The sequence below is a fragment of the Camellia sinensis genome, chromosome 5 (assembly GCF_055761805.1).
Source record: "Camellia sinensis isolate YWXY chromosome 5, ASM5576180v1, whole genome shotgun sequence".
NCBI lineage: Eukaryota > Viridiplantae > Streptophyta > Magnoliopsida > Ericales > Theaceae > Camellia > Camellia sinensis.
The window spans coordinates 192,249,402-192,263,606 of NC_138965.1; the positions used below are offsets into that span (position 1 = coordinate 192,249,402).

Genomic DNA, 14,205 nt, shown 5'->3' on the forward strand with positions numbered 1-14,205 from the left:
ATGAAGAAGAAGGCCAACAACAAGAACAAGAAGAAGAACAAACAAACCAACAACAAGAAGTCAATGAACAAGAACTAACAGACCAACAATAACAACATGAAAAAAAAGAACAAGCAAAACAACAACAAGAAAAAATGACAGAACAACAAGAAGAACTCCAAGAGAAATCTGACACAATTCATGCACAAAGTAAACTCTTGTCTAATACTGAAGCAAACTACAAAATTTAATTAAACTAACCAAAACACAATCCAACATTTTTTATGGGTGATGACCAAGCACAAACATCAACCAAAGAGAACGACAAACACAAACTCATAGCAGCCATGAGAGCACAAATGCAAGAAATGGAACAAAAATTTATGGCTGAATTGCGTAGAAAATAAGACCAATTGAAAGGAATGTCCGCCAAAAAAACTAGAAGTCCCCCAACAAAAATCAATGGTCAAGAGAATCAAACAAAAGTCAAGAAAACAAGCACATAAGCCAGATTTTGAATACCAACCAATGATAAAAACCAAAGAAGATATAAGGAACAAGACAGAAACTGCTGTTGATGTATCCAAACCAATAGAGGGTACCGATAAAGAAAAAGAGAAGAAGAATAAAAAGAAAAAAGAAGAAATCGAAACAAAGAAAGAACCTGCTATTGAACCCGAGCAAAAAGAGGGTGCTCATGAAGTAAAACAGCAGCAGAAAGAAAAGATGAAAGAAGATATTGGCCAAGAGAAAGAAGGTGTTGCTGAAACCAAGCCAAAATAGGATGCCAATCAAGAGAAGACACAAGTTCAAGTATTGGAAAGTGATGATAATTTCAAGAAAAAATCAATCCACAATAAGCCACTTGTCATTTCATGTCGCAAAACAAACAAGGTTTGGCATAGCCTATCCAAAAAAGACCAAAACCAAATTCAACTCATCAACAACACATAATCAAGTGCTTGTGTCTGGTCTGGCAGCGAAGATGAAAATTGCATATACTTTTCAGATATATGCAGATTGACCAACGGGGAAGCCTTATATGGGAATGTAGGTCTCCAACTGTACAATTTTACAGTTTCTGTTTATATTCAATAACCTATTCCACAAACCTAACACATTCTCATATATAAAATGTTTCAGGTCATTGATGCCTTCTCAGAAATGAAATTGGCACTCCAACCATCAACTGAAGTATTTGAGAAACATGATCTAACCTTTGCAACAAATCCAATGCGGGAAGATCTTACGTTTTCTCAACACTCATCAATGTAAGCAAAACTTAACATACCTTTCAATATTATTCAAACTGTAAATTTTTTTACGTTTTTAACATGTCTTACTACATAGTTTTATAACATATTTCAAACATATATAAATTATAGACTCCACTACAAAACCAAGATCAAACACTGAGAGAAAAAATTATGGACAGCCATTTTCTAGAAGCAATGAAAAACAGATATATCTATTTCTCAATCAACTACAACAACCATTGGACAATTGTGGTCTTTGACAATGCTAATGGGATATGGAGGCACTATGACTCTTTGAGGCCAACAAAAGATTGCCACAACAAGCACTTCGAAATTGCAAAGGAAATTGTAAGTTAAATAAAATTTCCTACTTAGTTCCATTCATTTCAAAACATCTCAACACATCACTATAACTAACAAAAACACACACTAACTATTTTGCAACAACAACATCAACTGAGATAGAATAAAACATTATTCAGCAAGAGTGCGAGACAATAATTGCATCAATTGAGGAATGCCCACAACAAACCTCACACTTATAAGATACAAACTTAATAAACTAATGTTCCAATATGCTAAATTTTACAGTTTTACCTAACTAATTAACTTTATCTAAAACTTTGCAGGAATGATTGTGCAATTGCTGTCTGCAATGTTATCAACCAATATATCAACTGGTAACCTGTGTAGAAATCACTTCGACCAACTGAATGGGTCAAATTTCGAGCAGAAATCATCAGTCAATTCCTTAATGATAAGAACCGATCTTGGAAACTCGAGCACTACCAAATGTTGACAAAACATACCAAACCATAGAAACAATGATCAAATTTCTTGACAATACAAATACCCAAGTGAACATATTTTGTACTTTTTTTTTTAAAACATGTGACAAGTACTTTTTATGCTTTTGGAAATTGATCTTCTTATGGTTATTTTGGTGAAAATGATTTTTATCATTGATATTGTTGTTACTCTTCTTCTTGTTATTATTATTGTTATTGTTCTTCTTGTGCTTATTATACTTATTTGTGTTCTTCGGCTTATTATTGTCGTTACATTTGTGGTTGCATATATTTTCATACAGTAAATGTAGTTTCTAATAATTCTTTAAAATGCAAAAATATGCAGGTTCATCAGATTGTTTCCGATAATTCTTCAAATTGCAAAATTATGCAATTTCATCAGGTTGTTTTTCATAATTCTTAAAATTGCAAAATTATGCAGTTTCATTACTCAAACAAAAATTATGCTACACAATTATGCATCCAATTTCATGACTCAACAAATAGATGAACTGCATTTCAAAATTAAAAATAAAACTGCAAAATTTTACAGTTTTTTCACTACGAAATATGAAATAAATATATCATGTAGTAAAACTGCATTTCAATATTATACAGTTTCAATAAGAAATTTTCAACAATCTTCTCAGCATTCCACAAAAATAAAACCAACCAAATCCACAAAAAATAAAAATAAAAACAAAACAAAACTGTTACAAAACAACTTCAATAACTAAAGAACACATCACAAAAGAAAAAAGAATGCAACCAACTTTATTCATTATTTTCATAATACCAAGTATCACATTTTTTTATTATCATAATTCCTCAAATTCAAATACAAATCCAAAAGAATAGACTATGGTCTCAAATAGCAGCCTTGCACGTCTTCTTATTGTGATTCCCATATTTCAAGCACCTCTCACACTTGATTTGTTTCACATTCTCACCCCTAGAAGGTATCCTCTTCTTTTTGTTCCGCCCGGGCTGCTTCTTCGTTATAGGAGGTTTGATAATTGAACTACTGGCACCATCAAAGTCAAATCTCTCACTTGAAGGCACTGGATAAATAGATTCATTTTATGACTCTCTAAAACAATCCACATGAAAAAAAGGATCAATGAAATCATACACATCTGTACCATTACTACGCAAAGCATGCACAACATAACAACAAGAAAAACCATTCAATTATCATTCATGGCAAAAACAAGTCCGTCTACCAATATCAACATAAAAAGAAATAGAAGAATAAACCTCAAGCACAGTATCACTAGAAACAATCACATCCCAAGACTTAGCTAGCTTCAAAGAGTCCACCAACTTCTTTTCTATAACTGGACACAATTTCATAGTCCATCTTTTAGATTCAGCTCTTCTATTAGACAATTGAGTCATGATTTGAACCCTAATCATATCAACTATACAAGTAATAGGCAACTCACGGGCCCCACCAATCCAATTATTGTAAGACTCGGCAGCATTATATGACATCTCACCATATCGTTTTTCTCTAAAAAATACATTGGCCCACTTATCATTTTGCAAACCATCCAACATACTATCAACTCTACCATTCCCAGCAATACGCCTCAATTTCTCCATATAATGTTGGAAAAAAGCAACAGTTGGCGCATAAGCACGTTTAACTAATATTTTCATCAAAGTCAGCTTATAGTTAGTACGAAATCCCACAAATTTGCCAATCAAATTTCTCTTCAAATGATTCAAGCAATATATATGATGTGCATTGGGAAAAACCACTGAAAAAGCTTCTGGCAATCTAAGCTGACGGTTAGACACGAAGGTCAATCTCTGGCCTGAACCAATAACCTTTAACAATTGACTTAAGAACCACATCCAATTATCTTGATTTTCAGCGTCAACAATCGCAAAAGCCAAAAGAAACAGGCCTGGAAACAAAATAACATGAAACTACAAAAATTAGCAGACTCACAATACAATAACATATTGACAAACCAAAACTATACTAATTGCAAATAAATACATACCTTGATCATCATCATTTGATGTTTCTGCAAGCAAATTCCCCTTGTAACGCCCCTTCAAGAATGTACCATCAACAAACAACAACGGAAAAAAAAATTGAAAGCCATACAAACATCCATGAAACGCCACAGACAACCTCCGAAAACATCTACTACTTTCATCCACATCTAATTCAAACACACTTCCAGGATTCGTTCTCATATCCGTCTCAAGGTACCATCGAAGTTGGCCAAAAGAAGTTGCAAAATCACCAAACAACTCACCTCTTGCCTTATCAACTCCTAACCATACAACCCGATAAGAAACATCTGTACCATATTGCTTCTTCAACTTTTTTTTAACTTCAATAGGACGAGTCAACGGATTATCACTAATATCATTGTGCACAATATCAGACACAAGTCTAGAACCAACCATTTTACTACAAGATTTACGAGCAACAACCCCACAAGTATGCATATTATCCAACTTCATAATAAAAAAAATACTGGAATTCATCAACACCTTTCTATGCACAAACCATTTACAACTCGTAGACGACTTCATCATACATTCAGCAGTTACTCTTGTTGCATCGTTCTTCAAATAATTCATTGCAAAACCACACTTAACTGCATACTTAGCCAATGCAATGCGGAACGCCGACACTCCACCTTCAAATTCTTGACCAACACTGTGTATAATTCCCTTCCAACTAGCAGACAACAAAACTCTCTTTGGTTCTGGATAAAAACTAGGCAACAAACCACCAAAATCATCACAATTGTTAACCAAAGAACTTTCACAAATTACAGAATCAATCCTAGAAGAATTATCATCAACCTCCACAATTCTCTTATCACCCACAACAACATCAATAACATGAGAACCATTACAACCTACTACTGACACCATATTTCTCAAATCATCATCACACTCGACAATACAATTAGAATATCCAGGAATAGAAAAAAAACAAACAAAAGTTACCAACACTCAACTCCTTGAACTTCGCAGATATTTTCTCAACAACTTCATGATAACTACATCCCTCACTAATCTTAACAGCAACACAAGAATTACTGTATTTGCACATTAACATGAAACAACCCTCCATATCACAAAATCACAAACCAGCAAACAATTGTTCACAGATTCCAAACTTCAAAATTATACAGTTACAACTAGGAATGGCAACGGGGCGAGGCGGGGCCGGGGACCACCCTCCCCGTCCCCGATCCCCGATGGCCAAAACTTCCCCATCCCCGGCCCCGATCCCCGACGGGGAACCTGTCACAGTCCCCATCCCCGTCCCCAACGGGGATCGGGTTTTCCCGACCCCAAAAAGTCCCCGATCCAACTCTGTTTCAACATTCAACACCATAAAAAAAAAAAAAAAAAGAATACTAGATCATCAAAAAAAATAGATTTGTTTCAACATTCAACACCATCAACTCTGTTTCAACACTCAACATCATCAACATAGATCAACAAAAAAAATTACAGATCAAAAAAAAAAAATTACAGATCAACAGATAAAAAAAAATACAGATTATCAGATCAAAAAATCAATAACAAATAAAAAAAAGAATAACAGATCTTACAGATCTGAGCTGATGAGGGCGGCGGAGGAGGATATCGACAGAGGAGGGCGGCGGTGGAGATCGGCGAAGGAGATCGGCGGTGGAGATCGACGATGTGCTACACTCCATCAGATCTGCTGTGGCGACGGAGGAGGAGGCTGCAGTGGCCTGGAGGAGAAGGAGAAGGAGGTGGTGGTGGCTTGGAGGAGGCTCCTGCGTCTATGTCTGTGTGAAGAGAAGAGAAGAGAGAGAGAGAGAGAGAAGAGAAGAGAGTGTGAGTGAGATAGAGTTGCTGCTGAGTTAATCAACAGAGGTTGAAATATATATAATATAATATATAAATATAATATAATATATAAATATAATAGAGTCAGAGAGTGTAACATATATATAATATATATATATATATAAATCGGGGGCTGACCGGGGCGGGGGGTGGAGGTGGGGCCGGGGCCGAGGCGGGTCGGGGATGAAATATATATCACCGTCCCCGGCCCAAATGTCACTGGGGATTTATTTTTTAATACCATCCCCGGCCCGTCGGGAGTATTTTTCGGGAAAAAACCACTTTTATCGGGGACGGGGGGTCGGGTCCCCGTCGGGCCGGGTTCAAATTGCCATCCCTAGTTACAACATATCAGCATCAACACTTCACAATTCACAATTCCAAACTGCAAAATTATACAGTTACAACATATCAGTATCAAAACATCAGAATTCACAATTCCAAACTACAACTTCAAAGCACATTACACTATACAATAAACAAAATCAACAAAATCAAAATCATTACACTATATCACATACAAAAATCACAAAATAAGTATTAAACAAACAAAAATTATCACAAAACAAAGAACTATAACAATATTGCCAAACACAAACCAGATATCACGCAAATTTGCTTATCTATATATACATACATATATGTATCGACAGATACAAACAGAGTGAGACACACACACACACATACAGAGAGAGAGAGAGAGAGAGAGAGAGCGTACGCAGAGATCGCCTATACACAGAGATTCAGATCACATAACCAGATCCACCTCATACCACAACGAGATCGACCTCACAACACAAAGAGATCGCCATAACGAAGAGAAATTTAGATCGCAGAGGCAAATATTTGATTTTTCGCGTATATATATCTCAAAACAAAGGGCAATGCAACCATTTAAAAAGTAAGAAAATAAAAAACGGGACCTCCGAGTACAAAACTTAAAAAACTATGGACCTATTAGTCTATTAAAAATATATTGAGATTAGAAGGGAAATAGATCCCCTACATAGGACCTTTAATTTATAAGGTAATAAATTGAAAACAAGTTCTTTTTAATTAACTATACAAAAATGATGGAATAGAAATGATGAATTTTATCAAAGGCATTGCCTTGACATATAAAAATAAAATTTTGGATTAAAATGTTATGGTTGAACAATTTTGTTTAAGGTAATAGGAATAATATAGCATGTATTTGAGAGTTGATAATACTTTTTTTTTTAAATTAAAATTAAGGGAAATTAAAGACAAGTTTGGGAAGTTACAATAACAGTCAAAGTACTCGTTTGGGATGTCCCATTAGGGCTAAACCAGTCATATAAGACAAAATAAGTTATTTTAACCATTAGGACAAAATATCACATCCAACTCATAATCATTTTATTTTTTCTCTCACAAAAGTCAAAAGGGCCAAAAAGTCTATTTCAAACGAAACTTTTTAGCCCCGGACTAAACTAATTAAACTAATAAAAAAGTCAAAAAATTAAAAAGTCAACCCACATCCCAAACGATAAATAAATGAAAAAAAGTCAAAAAGTCAAAGATTTTATTTTAACTGTATTTTTTTTTACATTTTTTTGTAAAGAGTTCAAAAATAATTACAAACATACTAATTTTTCTCACTTCATATTTTAATTAAAAAATTACTAAAATAACTCATTCTGAAATCAATCAGATATTTTTTTTTTAATATAGATGGTCTAAATATCAATTCTTGGATTCCAATTGGTGGAATTCGGTGGGTGTTTGCAACTTCATGCTCGATACTAATGACATGTTGCATGAGCCAATCAAATTAAAGTAGTGCCATGGAATGTGACATCTAATAATATTCAAATTCAATCGCAAATTACAACCACCCGTTTAGAATTGATTATTTTAATTAATTTTTAAAATTTTTAACAAAAATATATGTAAAAATAAAATAAAAAATAATATAACAATTTAAAATAACTTTTTAATTTTTTGATTGAAAATTTAAGCCCCAAATGGGGCTATATGCCATACCATTATTAGACTAAAATATGATACATGAAACACCATAACTGAATCATTATTATTTTGCTCAAAGACTTCGTAGGCATTTGGGTTAGATTTTTTAGTAACTAGGAAAAAGGTCCTCATATTATGTGTCGTTTAAATGGCAAGAACATTTTTCATTAGATTTAGGTCTCGTTTGTTTTAGATTGTAGAAAGGAAATTGAGATTTATAGTGAGATGATACCTACTAATATCATGTTTATTTTGAAAAATAGAGAAGGGATTCGTAATCCCCCTCTGAATTACAAATTCCCTTGAGGAGGGGATTAAGATAGGTTCGTGAGACTTGGTGTTATAAATTAATCCGCCGGATTTTTATTTATTTATTTTTTTAATTTTTTACATGTTGGATATTTTTTTTTTGGAACATTAATGTTTAATTTTTTTATTTTTTGTTAAGTAAAAATTTTTGTTTTATTTTTTCTGAAATTTTTTTATTTTTTTATTTTTTAGATGTTGGGTATTTTTTTTTGAACATTAATGTTTAATGTTTTTATATTTTTTATTTGTTAAAAATTATTTTTAGCGACAATTTTACCAAGACTTATTTTTAATAAGACTTGATAGGAATTAAGGCAAACTATTAGGACCTATTGGTAGTTTATCCTAAAAATAATTTAACAATCCCTACACTAACAATTATCATCAAAACAAATACAATTTTACTTAATATCATCACTATTAATTTCTTTACTATTAACCCATTCCATTTAATTTTTAAAAACAAACGGGACCTTAAGGTATTAGTTTCGAGTTGCATTCTCCGTTAGGACACCAAGTTCAGCCAAATATTTTAGCCCTTAAACTTAGGGGTCGTTTGGTTTTTGAGTTGAGCTAAAAAATTTCAAAAGGACAAAAAAAAGTCAAAAATCACAAAAGGATAAAAAAAAAATTGTCAAAACAAAGCTAAAAAGCCAAATAAGAATACCAAATAACCAAAAAAATCTCAGGCTAAAAAAGTCAAAAAAGTTAAAAAATTAACTAAAAAAGTCATTGCCAAACAAGCACTTAATTTATTTTGTTATAAGAATTAAATCCTAATTTTTATTTATTTTTATTTTGTATTTTTTCCTAAATTTTTTAAGTTTTTGACTTTTTTAGTCAATAGTTTTGAAAATTTGCTAAAAAATCATTTTCTCTAAGTGAAAAAGTAAAGGACTCGGTAACAATTGATTTTTTAACGACTTGGTGATATTTTAATTTTTTTAACAAAAATTAACTTTTTAAATACTTTCTCTGTCCCAAAATAATGGTCCCTTTTTGAAAATCTAACATTTTTTGATAGTACAATTATTACACTTTAAAAAAGTTAATTTTTCAAAATTACCCTTTTGATAGTATTTTTTAAGAATATCAATGTCATAATTGCACTTTTTATATTGTTTATTAATTTAAAAGAAAAGCAAAATAGAAAATTTATATTATTTTTGTACTTGATTTTTGAAAGAAACTAATATTTTGGAATAATAAAAAATGAAATAAGAGACTAATATTTTAGGAGGGAGGAAGTAGTTGCCAAACAAAAACTTTGTCCATAATCTGTTTTATTTCACTTCTAAGGATTTTGTTTGGCTACAATGGGGTCTTTTGAGAAGCAAAAAAAAAAAAAAGTCAATTTTTAACTTTTTATTCATTTTAGATCACATTATCTCTTATATTTTTTATCTACAAAAAGACAAAATAGACTAAAAAAGTCAAAAAATCATGTTGGCATAATAAATCTGTAATTTTATTATTTATTATTTATATAATTACAGGACATGTGGTATCCTCCTACTGATTTTGAGGTTATGAAAAGTTATAAAATGTGAAAAGATGATGGAAAACAAAGTAGAGAACATGGAGTATGAAGTGAAAGTTGAAAGAAGTTTTGGAAAATCATGGAGCATGAAATGGAAGAAGTAGAAGAGTGGATAGTTTTAGGTAGTTTTTTCCTACAAATGTTTACCTATAAATAGTCATTCATGACTACATTGTAAAAGAGCCAAAACTCAAATAAAAAACAATTGATTTCAATATTTCTTGTAATTTTCCTTATCTTAGAAGTAGTTTAACATAGATTTATATTTCGAAATATTTATTTTCAGTATTTATTTTTCGAAGGATTTTATGCACTTCTTTTTCGAAATATAGGAGTAGAAGTAAGTAATTATTACTTTGATTGTTCACTTAATCATCTTTCTCCGTCTCCCTCTTTTTTTTTTAATTTTTCTTTTTTATAACACTTGGGAATTTTGAAATCCTCTTCGTTGAGACAAAAAAATCATCAACACAATTGCTTGATAATTAACTTGAATTTAATCTATAAAGATTTTTCAATCTTTAGTGACGCACTCGCATTTATAATATTTACTTTCATAAAAAAAAATAAGTCAATAAAGTCAATTTTTATTAGTAATTTTCCAAAACGCCGCAATCTACCTAGTGTAAATTATACAATACAGTTCAACCAATGGAACCCATCGCAAGTACCACTCCAGTCGGCTAAATCATTTATCTTGTTATCTATGTTGAACATATATGAAGAAAAAATAATATCCTAGAAATTTTTTATAATTTCAATACAATTATATAGACGGATTGAAACTTATTCAGATTTGTAAAAACAAAAAGGTAAAATATATAGATTTTAGTATGAAAAAAAACAATATAATTTTGTTTTGCCTATATGACTGATAAAAATGAAATAAGTTTTATATAAATTAAAATTTCAAAAAAAATCTAATATAATTATGTCAAATTTATAAAAATTTATTAGGCTCCGTTTGGAAAGAGTTATTTGGGATTTTTTTTGATTATTTTAGCCATAAAAGATAAAATAGGCTATTTTAGCCACAAAAAATAAAATATCACATCCAATCCATAATTATTTCACTTTTCTCTCAAAAAAAAACTAAAAAAACCAAAAAAATCTTCCCAAACTAAGCTTTTTAACCTAAACTAAAATAACAAAAAAAGTCAAAAAGCTAACTTACTACCCAAATGACACCTATATTTTTTTAAAATTTTATGAGAGAAGTTGAGGTGATCTTCTAAAAGAATTATATTGATCAGACAATTATAATCATATAATTTTATTATACAAAAACAAGAAAATATATATTTAAAATTAAATTAATGTGTCTAGGTTTTTATGAATGATTTATAGATTAAAAAACAATTGTTGTGGACTGTTGATAAATTAGACATATTTTGTGAAGCATTTTAAAAATTAATTTTTTGATATTTTTTATTTTTTTTTATAAAAAAAAACGTATAGAAAATAAAAAAGTGATGTAATTAAAAAAAAAATAAAAAAAAATAAACTTTTAATTGTATTATCAAAATAAACCTTAGTAAAATTATTTAACTCACTATTCACATGCTTATTGTTAATTTGTAAGTGTTCGATATTACTAAAAAAAATGTCCTTTTTTTGCATATATACACATTTATTTGAATTACATCTATTAATATCTCTTTTATATTTTTATATCCACTTTCCCTACATTTTTATATATTTTTTTATGAAAAATCAAAAAATATATTTATTTAAAACATCTCAAATCACTGATTTATTTTAAAAAAATAAACACAAAAATAGTAAAATATCACTATTTTAATTAATAAAAGATTACTTAAATATCATATGAATTTACCAACACCCATCAATATAATTTCCCGATGAATCTAACCAAGAATGAACAAAGCCAACAAGTCCTTAGCTAATTATATAAAAATAAATTAAAGTAAAAGCAAGTACAGGACTTTGCCAGCATAAAAGTCACATTTAAAAAAGCAAAATTATTTCGCATTTTGGTGGGGGTGGGGGTCCGGATTCCCACTTCCCGAGTTTCCCAATCCCAACCAACAAGCACTCCCCCCGAGAAAAGTAACCTGGAATAAAGCAGATTTCCCGTTAATCATCACCTAACACTTCACATCATCACCACCACAAAACCATCTGATCATGCCACGTGTCCACAAACGTTGACCCAAACGTTTGACTCACCCCTCCCTTTGGCTACAACAATCTAACGTCCACATGAACAAAAACCAAAGCTAAAATTATCTTTTTCAGCTATCTTCCATTACTACCCTTAAAACCTTCAATTAATTACTTTACAAAAACACTAAATTTTAAATTTAGAATACTGACACACCCAAAGGGCGGCCCTAACCCATCACACCTCACCCTTATTCAAGGTGGGCCCATACCCCATCCACTCCACATTCTAAGATTTAAAAAAACAAAAAAACCATAAATTGTTTTTTTAACACTCGTTGGGCGAGAACCCAATAAGAGAGTTGGCAAGGTCGAAACCGACACGTGTCCCCTGCTGCTGTATGTTGCCGATGATTGACAACGAAGACGACGTCGGTGCGAACGCAAAACAAAACGTCCCGGCGGAGTCAACCGGTATCAAGTAATTCTTAGCCGGTAACGCCAAGTTCTTCCCGTTCGAGAAGTGAAACGACAGCGTCGGGACCTCAACGCTCTTCATCTTCGATAGATCGTAACACGTGTCGAACAATGCCACACCGTTAGTTGACGGTAAGTTCCGTGTGCCTTTGACGAACGCGTCGCGGAGAGAGTTGTACGCCTCGGTCTGCAACCGAGTCACCGCCGTTCCCGAGTCCACGATAACTCCGCCGTCGCCGTTACTGGCTAACATAAAAGTTGACGGAGGAAGTGACAGTAACTCGCCGGCAACACTGAGTCCCGTTAAGCCGACATAGAAAAACGTGTCGAGTTTCTGGTTGCGGAGTAACGGAGCGGTGACAGCGTTACGAGGAGTTACTGAGTCGAACTCGAGAGTTGACGTCGAGTCCGAGTCACGATCTACGAGGCAATACGAGAACGATGAGGCGTTGATTTGAGAAGGGAACGATAGCGGGCCGCCGCCCAGCCCGATCAAGCCAGCGGCTCCAACGAACAGGCCTTCGTTGTTGTGTCCGCAGCCGATAGCTATGTTGTTAACCGAAGCCGAGCCGCCGAACGTGATCGTCTCCGTCACGAAATCGCCGACGGTGTACGATCCATCGCCGTAAGACACCTCGTAGAGACACGTGCCGTTCCGGCACTCCGACACGTCAAGCGATTTACACTGTTGAGTATTGCACGTGAGAGGCGAGAAGGAGGAGGACGAAGCCGGCTCGAAGATCGGGTCGGCTTGCTGGTAACAATCGGCGCAGGGTGCGCATTGCACCCAGTTCACATCACTCCCGGTGTCGAGCACCATGTAGACATCACTCGGAGGATGACCGATTCCGACTCGGGAGAAGTACTCACCGCTTCCTTGACTCGTTCCTGAAATCACCGGTCCTTTCAATGCCTCAGCCTCGAACACAACAGTATCAACTGGTTTCAGATCCGACTGAGTAATGCCGCGAATCGCCAGATCTAACCTGGTCTGGAGCGATTTCACACGGGCTGAGTCACGCTCGAGTCGAGCTAAGGTCAGTAACTTGTAATCCTTGTGCTGAGCTCTGTGAAGAGACGATCGGGAATGTAGTTGGAAAGAGAATGAAGAAGAAAGTGACTCGCTCTCTTGTTGGCTCGAGTACTTGTGCAACGACTCAGAATCGGAGAACACACCTGTAGTTTTCTGGATCGAAGCTGAGACATCAAGGAGTGTAGCTTTGGAATCCACTGGCAAGCTTCGGGAGAGAACGAGAGTGAAACAGAGTGCGGAGAAAATGCAAAGCAGGAGCACTTTCTCCGCCATTGTAGACAACAGAGAAATTGAGAGAGAGAGAGAGAGAGAGAGAGAGAGTGAATGAAAGGGTGTGATGAAATATATCAAGGTTTAGATTAGAATCTTATACTATATATATAGGATTTGTTGGGCTTTTCCCATATTAAGGCTCCGTTTGGCAAGTTGGGTTGGAGGTTTTTTTGGCTATTTTAGCCACAAAAGACAAAATAGGCTATTTTAGTCACAAAAAATAAAACATCACATCCAATCCATAATCATTACACTCTTCTCTCACAAAAAAAGTCAAAAAAACCAAAAAGCCAAAAAGCCCTTCCCAAACCAAGCTTTTTAGCCCAGGCTAAAATAGCCAAAAAAGCCTAAAAGCCAAAAAGCCAACCCACTTCCCAAACCAAGGCTAAGTCTCTTTTGTATCTTATTTCTCAAATTAGGTTTAGGCCAAGTTTGGCATCCTTCAAAAAATTCAAAAAGTCAAAAAGTCACTATCCTATTTAAGTCACATCATCTTATTTAAGTCACATCACCTCTCTAACACATCACTTCAAACCCAACCCAAATCCAACCCATATTTCATAAAAAGTCAAAAAG

The 14,205-nt window shown here is 33.5% G+C and overlaps 2 protein-coding genes across 2 annotated transcripts; both read right to left on the reverse strand.

The window, feature by feature from the left end:
• Positions 1-2,890: 2,890 nt before the first annotated feature.
• On the reverse strand, positions 2,891-4,927 carry LOC114285663 (uncharacterized). The gene is made up of 3 exons (XM_028228730.2): positions 4,036-4,927; positions 3,247-3,936; positions 2,891-3,084 (listed from the first exon to the last, which is right to left on the reverse strand). The coding sequence occupies exons 1-3, from the start codon at positions 4,925-4,927 to the stop codon at positions 2,891-2,893; spliced, it is 1,776 nt and encodes a 591-aa protein (XP_028084531.2).
• Positions 4,928-11,601: 6,674 nt separating this feature from the next.
• On the reverse strand, positions 11,602-13,719 carry LOC114285657 (Eukaryotic aspartyl protease family protein). The gene has a single exon (XM_028228724.2). The coding sequence runs from the start codon at positions 13,627-13,629 to the stop codon at positions 12,175-12,177; it is 1,455 nt and encodes a 484-aa protein (XP_028084525.1). The 5' UTR covers positions 13,630-13,719; the 3' UTR covers positions 11,602-12,174.
• Positions 13,720-14,205: the final 486 nt, after the last annotated feature.

What these genes read in the sequence shown, in the direction of transcription:
- LOC114285663 (XM_028228730.2), bottom strand. Translation starts at nt 4,927, where the DNA reads ATGGTGTCAGTAGTAGGTTGTAATGGTTCTCATGTTATTGATGTTGTT. An exon ending in ATCAAATGATGATGATCAAG is followed by an intron (nt 3,937 to 4,035) that starts GTATGTATTTAT and finishes TTTTGTTTCCAG; the next exon opens with GCCTGTTTCTTTTGGCTTTT. An exon ending in TTCTTTTTATGTTGATATTG is followed by an intron (nt 3,085 to 3,246) that starts GTAGACGGACTT and finishes CTATTTATCCAG; the next exon opens with TGCCTTCAAGTGAGAGATTT.
- LOC114285657 (XM_028228724.2), bottom strand. Translation starts at nt 13,629, where the DNA reads ATGGCGGAGAAAGTGCTCCTGCTTTGCATTTTCTCCGCACTCTGTTTC.